The sequence below is a fragment of the Pseudophryne corroboree genome, chromosome 5 (genome assembly GCF_028390025.1).
Source record: "Pseudophryne corroboree isolate aPseCor3 chromosome 5, aPseCor3.hap2, whole genome shotgun sequence".
Classification (NCBI taxonomy): domain Eukaryota; kingdom Metazoa; phylum Chordata; class Amphibia; order Anura; family Myobatrachidae; genus Pseudophryne; species Pseudophryne corroboree.
This window is the reverse complement of record NC_086448.1, coordinates 359094238-359109465: the sequence shown is the minus strand read 5'-3', so window position 1 is coordinate 359109465 and position 15228 is coordinate 359094238. Positions and strand designations below refer to the sequence as shown.

The following is a 15228-nucleotide window of genomic DNA, read 5'->3' as shown; positions in this document are numbered from 1 at the left end:
CCCCCGGCACACCCGTCCCTTCCCATCCCACAGCACCTCCGGAACCCTTCACCCATCCACAACATCCCCACACCTGCCCCTCTCCCACCCCTGGCACCCCGGCCCCTCCCCCACCTGCGGTGCCTCCGGACCCCTCCCCCATCTGCATCCCCCACTCCTCTGCCCCTCCCCCACGCGCAGCACCTCCCGAACCTTCCCCATCCGGGCCCCACCCCCACTTCTGCCTCCCCTCCACCCGCAGCATCTACAGACACCATCCGCAGTCCCCCCCGCACCCGCTACATTCTGTACATCGTGCCCTGCAGGTGCTGTTCACGCCGTTGCAAGGGGCTGCGCCTCCTTCACCATCGCACGCCCTTTCATTGTGCAATATTTAACCACTAACAAAGGAATGCAGGTAATACTCCATATAATACAAATATTAAACCCCAGAAAGGCATGCAAGGGTTAAGGAGGCGTAGCCCCTTGCGACGGTGTGAAGAGCGCCCGTAGGGCGCGATGAAGCACCTAGTATTTTATTATATGGATTATAATCATTATTAAAAGTGTGCTCCAAAAAGGAATTTTCTTCGGGGTTAATCCCCACATAGTAATACGTTGATGAGTTTGTCTCATAATTCCGGGAGCACCTCCAGCCAAATAAAAAGGTATATGAATTTTTCATATTAGATTAATTGTAGCTGGTTTTCGTTATATTTAGTATTCACTGTTTGTCTGGTGCAGGAGAATATACTGAATTTGATAAGCTTGTCTGAATAGGTGAGTTTTCAGGGAACGCTTGAAGGTTTGAAGACTAGTGGACAGTCTTGTTGTATGTGGTAGGGCATTCCACAGAGTGGGTGCAGCCCGAAGAAAGTCCTGTAATCGTGCATGGGAGAAAGTAATGAGTGACAATGTAATTTATTCTCCTTTGCAATATTTCTTCTATGTTCCATGAACCTAACATGTAAAGTCCACAACCACAAACAAGGACATAAACCACATAGGTCGAAGTGCAATTAATGAACTGCTTAATTGTAAATTTTTCTTGAGTTAGAAATTATTTTACAACCAGTACTTTTCTCTCCATATGTCGACAAGGGACACAACGATCCTTTCCATACCTGTGATAACCAATAGGTTTTGCTGGTAACCATGATGTCACACCGATATTCGTCTCACATTCTTCCGTATAATGACTTGGGGCCAGCCTTGTATTCATTTTTCTGGCTTTCCTAAAAGTTACACGTATACCATCCGCTATATATGTTTTTAAATATTAATCTAGTTTTAACAATTCACTATTACATTTTAGAATGTTTTTAATCTCCGGAGCATATGAATTGTATTGGGTAATAAAATTAAAAGTCCTGTCACGTTTGTGATCAGATAATTGCCTATTTTTATCAATCAATAAAGACTCTCTTTGCATTATCTGAACTTCTTGGTATACCTTCTCTACTACTGGTTCAGGGTAGCCTTGTTTGAGAAAAGTTTGATATAATCCCATGTCTTGTTTTTTAAAGGCAATTTCATTAGAACAGTTCTTCTTAATTCAAGTAAACTGTCCTTTAGGGATGTTGTCATGCCATTTTTTATGATGGTTACTTTGATAATGCAAAAATGTATTCTGATCTACATGTTTTACGTATATTTCTGTAAATAACTGATTATTTTTGACAGAGAGAGCTATATCCAAATATGTAATATATTCAGTGCTATATGTGCTCGTAATTTTAAGTCCATATTCATTTACATTTAAACTTTCAAGAAAAGTGTCAAGTGATTGTCATTATTCCATATAAAAAACAGGTCGTCAATGAAACGGCAATAGAGAACCAGGCTCACCCCGAGCATGCTCCCCTACACATGTTCCTGCTCATACTGGCCCATGTATAGGTTCGCAAAGCTCTGCGCGAACCTGGTCCCCATCGCCGTTCCTCGTACATGTACATAATATCTTGAATCATATGTGAAGTAAATATTTTGTAATATAAATTCTATTGATTCTATCACAAAATTACGCAATATACCATCCATGGAGTCATCGAGTGACAAATATTGTTTGGCCACTTGTACTCCTTGGTCCTGTGGGATATTTGAGTACAATGACTCAACATCACAGGTTACAAGATAGTAACCCTCTCTCCACTTAACATCATTTATCAAATTCAAAAATCGTGCAGTATCCTTTATATATGATTGTAGTTCCTCCTGCCAAACCTCTTTGCAACATATTCCTCAATTTCAATTGAAATTATTTAGTTGGATTACCATTACTCCCTTTATATGTATCTTTATTCTCCATCTGTATATCTGCTTCCTTAAGGTAGTCACTTGAGTTCTGAATTTCTACCCCCCCATCTGCTGATTTAATTATGATTTCTCGATTCTTACATAATTTTTTAAGTGCATTTCGTTCACCAAATGTTAAGTTATCCTTCAGATTTCTTTTTTCTGCTGAATTCCACATAATTCTAAATTCATCCAAGGTTTTTTTTATAAAAACTCTCAACATAGGGCCCTCTGTGCTGTAGGGGGTAGAAGTCAGATTTTCTCCTAAAATTAAATTTTTGGTTTACATCATAAATCCTCTCATATGTGGTGCCTATATTCCTGTATCTAGGGATTCTAACATAGACAATTCAACAGAATCATTATCATCCAATATAATTGGCAATTCAGTATTATCTAATTTTTTGGTTGTTTTGGTAGCAAAATAGCATTTTATACTAAGTGTCCTTACGTATTTGTTCAAGTCCACAAGAAGATTGAAGATATTTGGTTTATTAGCTGGGGCAAAATTAAGCCATTTGGATAGTAATTTCAATTCGTCCTCACTCAACTCTTTTGAGGACAAATTGAAAATACCCTTTGACTTAATTTCAGACAAAAAATTTTTCCTTTGTTTCCTACATCCTCCTCTACATCCTCTACGGCCTGGTCCCTTCTTTTTGTTGCCTCTTTTCTTATCTCCCCGTATCTGGCTGCTCTGGGTCGTTGTTCTAAAAAATAATTTCCTACTTGTGAGTATCCATTGCTATCGATGACACTCGCCCATCTTGGTTTATAGTTCCTAGGTCCTTTCCAGTGTGAATTTTAATATTCATCTCCCATTTCATCCTCTATAACTAGTACCTCATACTTGTTTTTATGATATATTACGTCCTGTTATTTCCTTTGATGTTGTCCCCTGTATTGGTTGTGACATGCAATATGTCGGAAGCACAACAAGGACTGAATTGCCAATTATATTGGATGATAATGACGCTGTTGCATTGTCTATGTTAGAATCCCTATATACAGGAATAGAGGAGAACATTATAGGCACCACATATGAGAGGATTTATGATGTAAACCAAAAACTTAATTTTAGGAGAAAATCTGACTTATACCCTCTACAGCACAGAGGGCCCTATGTTGAGAGTTTTTATAAGAAAACCTTGGATGAATTTAGAATTATGTGTAATTCAGCAGAAAAAAAATAAATCTGAAGGATAACTTAACATTTGGTGAACGAAAATCACTTAAAAAATTATGTAAGAATCAAGAAATCATAATTAAATTGGCAGATAAGGGGGGGGGCAGTAATTCAGAACTTAAGTAACTACCCTAAGGAAGCAGATATACAGTTGGGGAATAAAGATACATATAAAGAGATTAATGGTAATCCAACTAAATTGTTTCAATTGAAATTGAGGAATATGTTGGAAAGAGGTTTGGGAGGAGGAGCTATACCAAAGACACTAATAATTTTTTGTACACACTTCACCCCGTGGTGCCCACATATTATCATTTGCCAAAAATACACAAATCCCTCACATCCCCTCCCGGCAGACCTATTATTTCGAGTGTTGGGTCGTTAATGGATAATCTATCACATTTTGTGGATTCTTTTTTACAGAGTCACATTGTAAACCTTAAATCATGTATAAAGGATACTGTACAATTTTTGAATTTGATAAATAATGTTAAGTGGAGAGAGGGTTACTATCTTGTAACCTGTGATGTTGAGTCATTGTACTCAAATATCCCACAGGACCAATGAGTACAAGTGGCCAAACAATATTTGTCACTTGATGACTCCATGGATGGTATATTGCGTGACTTTGTGATAGAATCAATAGAATTTATATTACTTAATAATTACTTCACATATAATTCATGATATTATGTACAGGTACGAGGAACGGTGATGGGGACCAGGTTCGCCCCGAGCTTTGCGAACCTATACATGGGCCAGTATGAGCAGGAAATGTGTAGGGGAGCTTGCTCGGGGTGGGCCTGGTCCTCTATTGCCGTTTCACTGACGACCTGTTTTTTATATGGAATAATGACAAGCAATCACTTGACACTTTTCTTGAAAGTTTAAATGTAAATGAATATGGACTTAAATTTACAAGCACAAATAGCACTGAATATATTACATATTTGGATATAGCTCTCTCTGTTAAAACTAATCAATTATTTACAGAAACATACATAAAAGATGTAGATCAGAATAAATGTTTGCATTATCAAAGTAACCATCTTAAAAAATGGCGTGACAACATCCCTAAAGGACAGTTTACTCGAATTAAGAGGAACTGTTCTAATGAAATTGCCTTTAAAAGACAAGCCATGGGATTATATCAAACTTTTCTCAAACAAGGCTACCCTGAACCAATAGTAGAGAAGGTATATCAAGAAGTTCAGATAATGCAGAGAGTCTTTATTGATTGATAAAAATAGGCAATTATCTGATCACAAATATGACAGGTCTTTTAATTGTATTACCCAATACAATTCATATTCTCCGGAGATTAAAAACATTCTAAAATGTAATAGTGAATTGTTAAAACTAGATGAATATTTAAAAACATATATAGCAGATGGTATACGTGTAACTTTTAGGAAAGCCAGAAAAATGAAAACAAGGCTGGCCCAAAGTCATTATAGGGAAAAATGTGAGATGAATATCGGTGTGACATCATGGTTACCAGCAAAACCTATTGGTTATTACAGGTATGGAAAGGATCGTTGTGTCCCTTGTCAACATATGGAGAGAAAAGTACTGGTTGTAAAATATTTTTTAACTCAAGAAAAATTTACAATTAAGCAGTTCATTAATTGCACTTCGACCTATGTGGTTTATGTCCTTGTTTGTGGTTGTGGCATGCAATATGTCAGACGCACATCAAGGACTTTACATGTTAGGTTCATGGAACATAAAAGAAATATTGCAAAGGGAAATAAATTGCATTGATTGTCAAATCATGTATTGAACTGTCCAGATGGATCCCTGGATAATTTTAAAATCATAGAGAATTGAACAAGTAGAACATACTGCTAGAGGAGGAGATCGGTACAATAAGTTGTGTAAAAAGGAGGCATACTGGATTTTCAGTACGCCTCTTTCGACAAAGCTATGGTAAGAGCAAAACGCGTCAGAGGGCACTGGTGACTGCTTGTCTCATTCTGGGGACACTTCGTTATTTGGACATCAATCCACCTGCATGGCTAGATGGCTTTGGGCGGCTATTGGAAGTGGTAGCGGCATAAGCACTGGGGAGAACGGAGACGTCCGGTGCCTCCCAGCCGGCTCCTTTCAATTCAACTATTGCTGACCCTTTTTCTGAACATTGTACAAGTGTGTCTTGGTGGTGAGCTTGGTGTTATCCATTCACGATTTGAATATATATATATATATACCGGTCTACTGCATTACTAATTTATCATCAAACTTAGTAAAACAATATTTACAGTGCTCGGGACTAGCACCTCCGGGGACAATTAACCCACACTATTTGCGGGACTGCTGCTAATTGAGACCCCTTATTGAATTATATCAGTGCACTGATTCATTTTAGTTTGATCCACCTCTTATTAGGAATAGTGAAAATTGCCAATTAAGATTGAATATTATGTACAAAAATTAATGGTTAATATCATGTGGGAAGTTATTTCTGCTATATAATTTATTTCATCTGGTTATGCATATCTATATATATGCTTTTATGCATTTCTCATTGTGGTTGATATTTTGTGTTTCAAAGTGTATTATATTAAATAAATTATTAATAACATTGCATGTGTTTTTAATCATCCTATGGACCATATGGTATTCAGCGCAGAGTAACTATATATATTTTCAGATTATGTACCTTAAAACCACAAGGGTTAAATGACATAGTGGAGTTAAATAACATCTAATTAAGAAGAATGTTTTATGTATGATAAACACTATATTACATTATCGGAATGTTTATAACAATCCTGCAGTTGTTAGAAATATGAATATCTTTGCACATGTGTATAATGTTTAATATTATTATTTTATTTTTTATTATATATTATATATATATTTTGTATTAATTGTTGGCATCGATATAGATATGGTATTACATGTTACATTAATGCAGTATAATGTGAAATGCTGTATTATTCATAATACTTTAAAAGCTAGAATGTAGTATCTACTAATTGATTGCTGCATAGTAACAATGTATGCATAAAAATAAATATTAAGGATAGAATGTATCAGAACCGAGGAGCACAAAGCGTGTACGCAAGAGACCCAGAGATATGGGATGGAATGAATATTGACTAGAGATTGGCACTGAGATATAAGCGGAAGCGGAAGGAATTCTCAGAATGATAGGCCATCAATGGTTGAACTATTTTATATTTTTTACTGCTATATATGTTCTTTCTCCCTTTCACTCAAGCCATCTAAAAACCTTAATACATCATAACATTAAAAGTTTAGTATATGAATTTTTGCAGACGAAACATATGTCAAGTCTTCAAAATATGAGAATGTTTTAATCTTTGGATGGTTCAACATTTTCCAGGGTATGGAAGCCACTATAATGTTGTGTCAATGTGTAATTCTAGGTGAGTACCAGTATCTTTTTTATAAGTATTGGTACTGTAACACACCACCTAGGCTATAAGCACAAGAGAAATTTTTTAACATGTGTTTTAATAACAAAAAATGTGTTATATGTTTGATTTGAATATTTTAATTTATAATAAAGCAAGCATATTCTTTTTTTGTGTATGTACGAACTAAACTAGCAAAAAATTAAATTATGCAAACAACATACTATAATATAGGCATATAATGAAGAAAGTACCTGTAAACTTCAGAATTGTCTAAGATCATGATTAGTATGACTGTATTTACAACAGCCATTAGACACCTGCAACTGATACGGCTACTGATCAGCGGATCTGCCTCCGTTTGTTTGGAATTATGTGGACACATTTATCTACTGTATACATGGAAATCCTTAATGACATTTGAATTTAAAAATAGCAATTTGTTTTTGTTTTTTGCACATTTTGCAAACTGATTGTCTTGCCAAGAAACACTGATTTAGTAGAAATAAAAAATCTGCTAAATTGTTTTAAGCATCGCCCATGAAGTCCATTAGAAGAGACATTACATCTGTGTCCATACACAGCTGCCATACACCTTTCACACCTGTCAAGTTTCTAAATTTCCCAACTAACTCCTCTTAACTGCTTGCAAACTTAATTCCACTTCACTAATATTAATGCAACACTTAAAATTCTCCCTCTCATCTGAGACCATTACTTCTCATTTCATGCAGTTATAAAACTGACTGACTTAATAAAGCTACTGTCAACCTGACCAAGCCAGAAAACAGGCATGACAGTAAGAAATAATAATTATTAACTTACATAATACAGTGAAAAAGTAAGTAATCTGCAGAGCAGTCAAAACTTTTAAGCACTTAATACAGGTTTATGTCCAGCACATATGCCAATGATGGGAGGTCTTCAGTATGCCGACTGTCGGGATCCCGGCGCACAGTATACCGGCGCCGGTATCCCGACAGCCGGCATACCGACACTTTTCCTCCCTCGTGGGGGTCCATGACCCCCCTGGTGGGATAATAAAATAGCGTGGCGCTCGTAGCGTGCCACCGTGCCCGCAGCGTGGCGAGTGTAGCGAGCCCGCAAGGGGCTCATTTGCGCTCTCCACGCTGTCGGTATGCCAGCGGTCAGGCTCCCGGCACCGGTATGTTGGTCGCCGGGAGCCCGGCCGCCGGCATACCATACTACACCCGCCAATGACTACCATGCCCAAAGCCCACCTTATACAGCCCACTTCTAAAATATATTCACAGCCCAGGATATCACAATAGTGCATGCTCTGTGAAATCCCCATACAACCATATGGCCCATGACCAGTCTCATACAACATACTATACAAAACAATTGTTTCCGTACCAGACTTCATATTTGCATTTAATTCCTCTCAGTGAAGACTGAACTTTTGCTTTGAGGCCATTTGTAATTGGAAATTGTGTTTCAGTACAATCTGACATATAACAAGCTCTAGTCAGTACTCTGTTTGTGTCACTTAACCTTGGAGAGTGATAAAGTCGAGAGAGATAAAGAACCAACCAACCAAAATGACAGGAGCCGATTGGCTGGTACTTTATCTATAATGACTTTATCTCCATCCAAGGCTTAGTAAATAGTTTGCTTACTTCTTTATAACGATATCCATATGGCTATCCCAAGCATGTTCAAAATGCTCTCCTGTCTTTGCATTGGCCACCTCTGATGTAAGGTTATTACACTTATCCACTACCCTTTCTGTGAAGTAATTTGGGGGTCTATTTACTAAGCCTTGGATGGAGATAAAGTCATTGGAGATAAAGTACCAGCCAATCGGCTCCTAACTGTCATTTCAAACACAGCCTGTAACATGGCAGTTAGGAGCCAATAGGCTGGTACCTTATCTCCATCCAAGGCTTAGTAAATAGACCCCCTCCTTGAATTTCCTCTGAACCCACCTCCTTCCAGTTTCAGTGCATGTCCTCGTGTTCTAATACCTCTCTTCAGTTGAAGAATGTTTCCCTCCTGTACCGAGGGCAGTAGAGAGCCTGGCTGGGCCCAAGTACTTTTCAGGGGGCGTGGCCTAATCACAGGAGGCGTGACCATGCACCCTTACAATACAGAAAAAAATACAGAAAAATTATTAATTTTAAGCACTTCCCTGGTCACACTGAGGCCCAGCACATAGCAGTGTGTAGTGTGTGCTGGGCCGAGAAGAAAAAAAGCAGTTGCCGCTTCCAGGTAAGGGGGATACCTGCGCCCCTCACTGGGCCCTTTCATCAGACCTGGGCCCAGGTACTTTGTACCCTCATCTGCCATCTCTCAGCACCATTGCCTGTATCTTGTTAAAACTCTTGATATATTTGAAAGTTACTGTCATGTTCTACCTTTCCCTTCTCTGCTCCAACTATGTTTTCCATAGCACGCAATTTGCACCAATAGGGCAAATTTTATACAGATCAGAGTTTTTCTAGATGTAGTTGTATTCACATAAGCCCCTCAAAAATTAGAAAAAGTTCTACAAAGATGCAGTTTACACAGCAGCCCTATACATATGGGTTTCATAAGCATGACATGGGATTCTGCTGAGACAAGAAAACCACCTGCACAAAGATCTGTTTCAGCATCCTTTGCTCACCTCAGGAGAGAACAGGTTAATCTGGTTAGCAGTGTTTGGAGCCACAGAAGCAGCCTCCCAAGATTAAGTAATTATAGGGAAATTTACAGATTATGTTTTCTGGGACAAATATGCAAAACATCCTCATAAAAAAGAAAACATACTTCTAGAATATGTTAAGGCCCCCATACATCGGGTCACTGTTTCCCCGATCTGACTGGAACCACTAATCCACTGATCAGCAACCATCGATGATTGGCGATCCATTGGGGAATCGGGGAGATTCTTTATGTTGTAAATCCCCAATTTGCCTATCGTTTCTATGTCTGCATCTATGAATCAAGATCTTTACTTTATTTTTTAGGAAATTGAGACAACACATTGCAGATATATGAGTGCCTTAAGTTACATGTCAGCCCTGTGAGTCACTGCCTAACCTTCTGGGTTTCTATCACATACTGAACAAGCACCTGTAGACTGATACTGTAGTTCTATTTCAGCCTCTTTGGGCCTAGGTCAGTTTAGATCAGATTATCCTGGTCATCAGTGACTCATTCATTGATCTTAGTTAGGGAAGTGTGTAGAGCCTCGTGTTTTGGTTTTGGTTCTAATTTCATCATCATATTTTGCTGTTTCTTTTGGCTTTGCAAAACCAGCCTCAAGTGTTTTGTTCGGAATTCAGATTTAAAATCCAAATCTTGCGTTTTGGATTTCTTGAAAATGGATAAAACAGCTAAAATCATGTAAGTTTTGCAATCCAATAGCCACATTTTTTTATTTCAAATCTTAAATTCCGAACCACTGGAAGATCAGAATCAGGACTCGGTTTAGATTGGATCTCCTCAGGAAATCCAGACTGGGTTTTGGCTCGGAACCACAAAATTCATTTGGGTTCAGATTGCTCAAGTACCGACCTACACATCTCTAATCTTAGTGCATCAATTACAAAGCAAAACACAACAAAAAAAGTATTAATTTATAAATATATGAAATTATTATAAAAAGTAATTTTTTAACATTATATAACATTATAAATAGTATCAAGCTAATATTATTTAATACCAAGTACACAGTTAATTTAAGTTCAGAGAATATTTCATATGGCATCATTTGGAAAAAAACATACTTTTGGTGCTTCAGGTACAGCTATGCAAGAAAATTTCACGGCTTCAAAGGTCATGATTGTAACTTACTTATATTTTTATTTAGCCACACTGTAGTTCCAATATTGAAATAAACATAATGTACAGTAGTGAGACAGATAAAAAAATATAACTCTTCAAATGTTGCTTCACTCACATTGGAATGACCCCAATGCACACAGCTGCAGAAGCAGCCTCATTAATTGCTGATGGAGACTTTCAGGCAATGCTGGCTTGTAAAAATGTTTGAATAAATCTTTCCGAAAGGAAACAATGCTTTTTTGTTTTAGATTTTTTTTTTTTATAGAAATTTACAAAGTAAAAAAAAAATAAAGAATGTGTCAAAGAAAAAAAATCTTGGTTACTTTTGTGTTATGCCTAAATGAACACATACACGAAGCTAGTATAAGCAATATTTAAAAGGAAATGGGAAAGCTTGAATTAATTAAAAGGGGGGAAGGGGGTTGCAACAGATAATTAGCAACTTTATATGACATGCACATTCCCATTGCAGAACACAAATGGTCACTAAGGGGCATATTCAATTGAAGTCGAAAACTGCTGTCTGTCGAAAAGACGGCAGTTTTTGACTTTTTAAGGTCAAATTGTGATTCGACCTATTCAATATATCCCAAAAATTTTCGACAAGTCGATGAATTTGACTTTTCGAAAAGTATGTGGATCGGCGGAATAGCTGCAACGGGGCCAAAACTTGGCCCACTTTTCGACCATCTCAGTCCGACATAAAAAAATGTCGGACTGAGATGAGGGATTAGAGCAGGAGGGGAGGAGAGCTGAGGCGGGGACGGGGTGAGCAGCGCTGGAGGACAGCCGCCGCTCACAGCAGAATCCACCCGGCTCCAGCAAGTGAGACCTCACTTGCTGAAGCCGGGTGGACGCTGCCGTGAGCGGCGGCTATGAGAAAGGGGGAGACGGGGAGCGGGACGGAGCGGCGGCTGTGACGGGGGACAGAGCGATGGCTGTGACGGGGGACGGAGCGGCAGCTGTGAGACAGGAGGGACGGGAGAGAGCCACGGGCAGACAGGGGAGAGCAGCACTACAGCAGTGGCTTCTGCTGCTGTAGCGCTGCTCTCCCCCGTCTGTCCGCGGCTCTCCCCCGTCTCCCCCCCCACATCTCAATTCGACTTTTGTAAAAGTCGAATTGAGATGTCCATTGAATAGGCCAGGTCGTATCCATTCCGACAAATGAATGTTGGAATGGATCCGACTTCAATTGAATATACCCCTAAGACTGCCTACATCACAGTTTCCCAAACTCTGCCATTACAGTCCGGGGGTGTAGGATATTCATGCTTGAGTTCAGATATCAAATTGACTGAGGTACAAATTAAGACATCTGTGCTTAAGTATTGGACACCCCTAAATCCTGTACTGTAATGGTGGAGTTTTTGAAACTCTGGTCTACCCAGAAGAACTTCCTAAATGTGGAAAGTCTGCATGCCCTGTGTTTCATCCATCTATATGCACTACAGGACTGCATGAATGACACTCATTTCTATACCAAAAACAAAACAAAATAACACTGCAACACTGACCAACTACAGACCATCCAACATCACCCCTACCATCAGGTGTAGACAATGCCCTGCTTCAGAGATTCCCTCTTAATTTATGATTGCAATCACCTGTGCTAAAACACCTTTCTTATCAATTAACTAGTTCAACAAAGGTAATGACAATCATAAAGTAAGAGGGAAGTCCTGGAGCACAGCTTTTTGTAGCTGATGGTCATGTTGGAGGGTCTCTATTTTTTCTAATAATTTTAAATCAAAGTAAACTCATACTGTAGTTCATTATCATAACTGATGGTAATGAAATAATTTGTGCATTCTCATTTGTTTTTGCATAGTAAGCCAGTTTATATTAAGTGCAAGTGCACAGATGTCGCAACATTTCAGCAGACAATAACAAACTGATGTTCTCTTTTCTTTTTCTGTTATTTACTTGCTGCTTGATCATCTAGACCAGTGGTTCTCAAACTCAGACAAACTAGTTCCAAGGGTGCAAAGTGAAAATGTGTCCCCTTTCCCCTTTTATTGAAATACAAATAATGAGTGTGGCTATGCAAGTGGAAAATAAGTCAGTGAGGTTCCATTGTGCAAATTGGCACCAGGCAGAACAAATCGTATTACCACCAAGGCAGCAGGTGACAGCTACAGTACCTGTGTTCTTATTGAATAATAATAAAGTTATAGCAGCTTCTCCTTAAATGAGCTCAAACTGGCCACCAGAGCCGTCTGATGAAGAAACAGCTAAATTATAAGAATTATATGTTAAGAGCAAATGTTACAAATTCCTTTTACATTGTCAGTCATTCATCTTCTTGATATGATCCAACTTCAATATTGTGAATATGCATCACTTCATTAGGGGCCAAGAAATTGTCCCAATGTCTACCTACAGTATACTGTGGCCCCATGCTATGGATTCTTGGAATTAGGGAAAACCCTTTTTCCATTCCATGTCTGTCTCGCATTTCATATTCCCACTGAACCATTTGCCACATCTATCCCCAGGGCCATTTCACTTACAGTATAGGCAAACTTGGCAGTTGCACATGGCCCCACGATTCTGGCGCCATTCAAGCCGGGAGAGGCTGGGGCAGGGGGCATCTACCCCCCTTGGCTGGTGCCTCTGCACCTACTTAGGAGGTAGAGAATGCTGCCCCAGCCAATCTGATTATGAATTATACACAAACAGAGCAGCCAGACAGCATACTATACCTTCCCTCCAGCCTGCAGCCAAACAGTGAAAAGCTTCCAGCATGCTGACTGGAGGATGGTTAGATCTCTCCACCAATCAAAGTGCAGCATTCTCTACCTTCCTCCCAGCTTACAGCCAGACAGTGAATGGCTGACAGCATGCTGACTGGAAGATGGCTGGATCTATCCACCAATCAAAGTGCTGACAGCCATTCACTGTCTAGAAGTATGTGGAGACATGGCGCGGGACCTCAGGATGGGTAATTTTTCCCCCCATTGATTGTGAATGGGTGGATAGGGGCCCAAGTGCATTGCTATGCCTATGGCCTACAATGCTGTTAAGATGGCCCTGATCTATTCCCCTTGTTTTCCCAGCTCACGTAATTCATGTATTTTCCCTTTCATCTCATTAATGTGTCATCAATTTGTTTGCTTTCATGTATTACTTTCCTCCTAATGTCCCATCTCTCTAACACCCCTTCTATGTCACGTCTCACCTCTTACAAGTCTCCATGGCTCCTCTGTGCTTCCCTACCTCTTACTGGCCAGGACTGCGGGAAGACTAGTAGTTTATAATACAGGGTAGGAGTCAATGACAAAACATTATGTGAAAGTTATTACCCTTTGAAACTTTACTCCAGCACCAGTACCGGCCAAAGATAGGAACAACTTCTCTAGTAATTGTTGTATAGTATACTCACAGGGACATACTGTATGTTTCAAAGCTTAAAAAGAGAGAAAGAACCATCCAATCAGCTCCTAACTGTCACTTTAAAGGCTGTGTTGGTTAGTACTTTTTCCTCTTTATCTCTCTCCATGCAACAATGTATATGCCATTGTGCACACTTTATTGGAGAAGTGTTAAGAAATGCATTCACTTTGTACTGATATTTTATTATACTTTAACACTAATTTATTAATGTATCCTCCTCTCTTTCATTGCATTTTATATTAGCCTATTTAAGACACCTTTTTTATTTGTTAGAATAATAATCAATCCTTTATGACCCCTTGTCCATTCAAATGAACATTATTAAAAAATGTATCGCATAGATTGTATTGTGATGAAGGTTGCCATTCAAATCTCAATGTCCATTTACATTTACAAAAATACTGTGAATATTTTCTGCCAGATGTCAGAGTGGTCGCTGCGAGTTTGAAAGATGGCTTCTCCCAGAAAGATCGCCACAAGGTGAGTATCCCATTTTACAATTGAATTTCGGCAAAATTGTTATGTGAACTGTACTGTACTTGGAGTATCAAAATATCGAATTAGAATGAATTGCAATGTTTTGGTGTATGAGCTACAATGCTAGCAAATCACTGTCCCTTAGGATGGACATTGGGCCAAAACATATTTTTAGGGGTTACTTAGGGTCTCATTTGTCTACTTTACAAGTGTCATAACTGGGATACAACGGAAACATGCAAAGGGTCATAAAGGGTCAAAGGGAGATCGAGAACGAATATTTAAATAGACACTGACCGATTCAAGTGATATTATCAAATTTGGACGTGGGTTACGTAATAATGTGCTTGTACAATATTGTACTGTTAAACAGTTATTATGGTAAAAGAAACAAAACATTTTTCTTACGTGATGAATTCGGTCAGGTTGCACCACAAGTCTTGCTGTACGGTATTCATCCGCATTTCAAAATGTTGCCCACATTCAGGTAATTTTTCCATCATATAAGTTTCATTGCACTTGCGTGCAGGTTGTTGTAATCCACCTATATATTGTTATAAAATACATTTTAATCAACATCCTGTAAACTTTTTAATAACATATGAGAATTTATATACTTGCTATCTAAAAATTAAAGATTCATTACAGAATATTTTTCTGCAAAGTATAACCACAGGATTTTTATTCACATTAGTGCAAAATACTTGAAGAAGTACACTAAAT

The 15228-nt window shown here is 38.6% G+C and overlaps 1 protein-coding gene across 1 annotated transcript in view; it reads right to left on the bottom strand.

Moving 5' to 3' along the window:
• Positions 1–15228, bottom strand: part of RAMP3 (receptor activity modifying protein 3) — a 377139-nt gene that overhangs the window by 86580 nt on the left and 275331 nt on the right. Inside the window, exon 2 of the mRNA XM_063922650.1 lies at positions 14914–15049. Coding sequence (XP_063778720.1) covers positions 14914–15049 — 136 coding nt within the window. The remainder of the gene's footprint in view (positions 1–14913; positions 15050–15228) is intronic.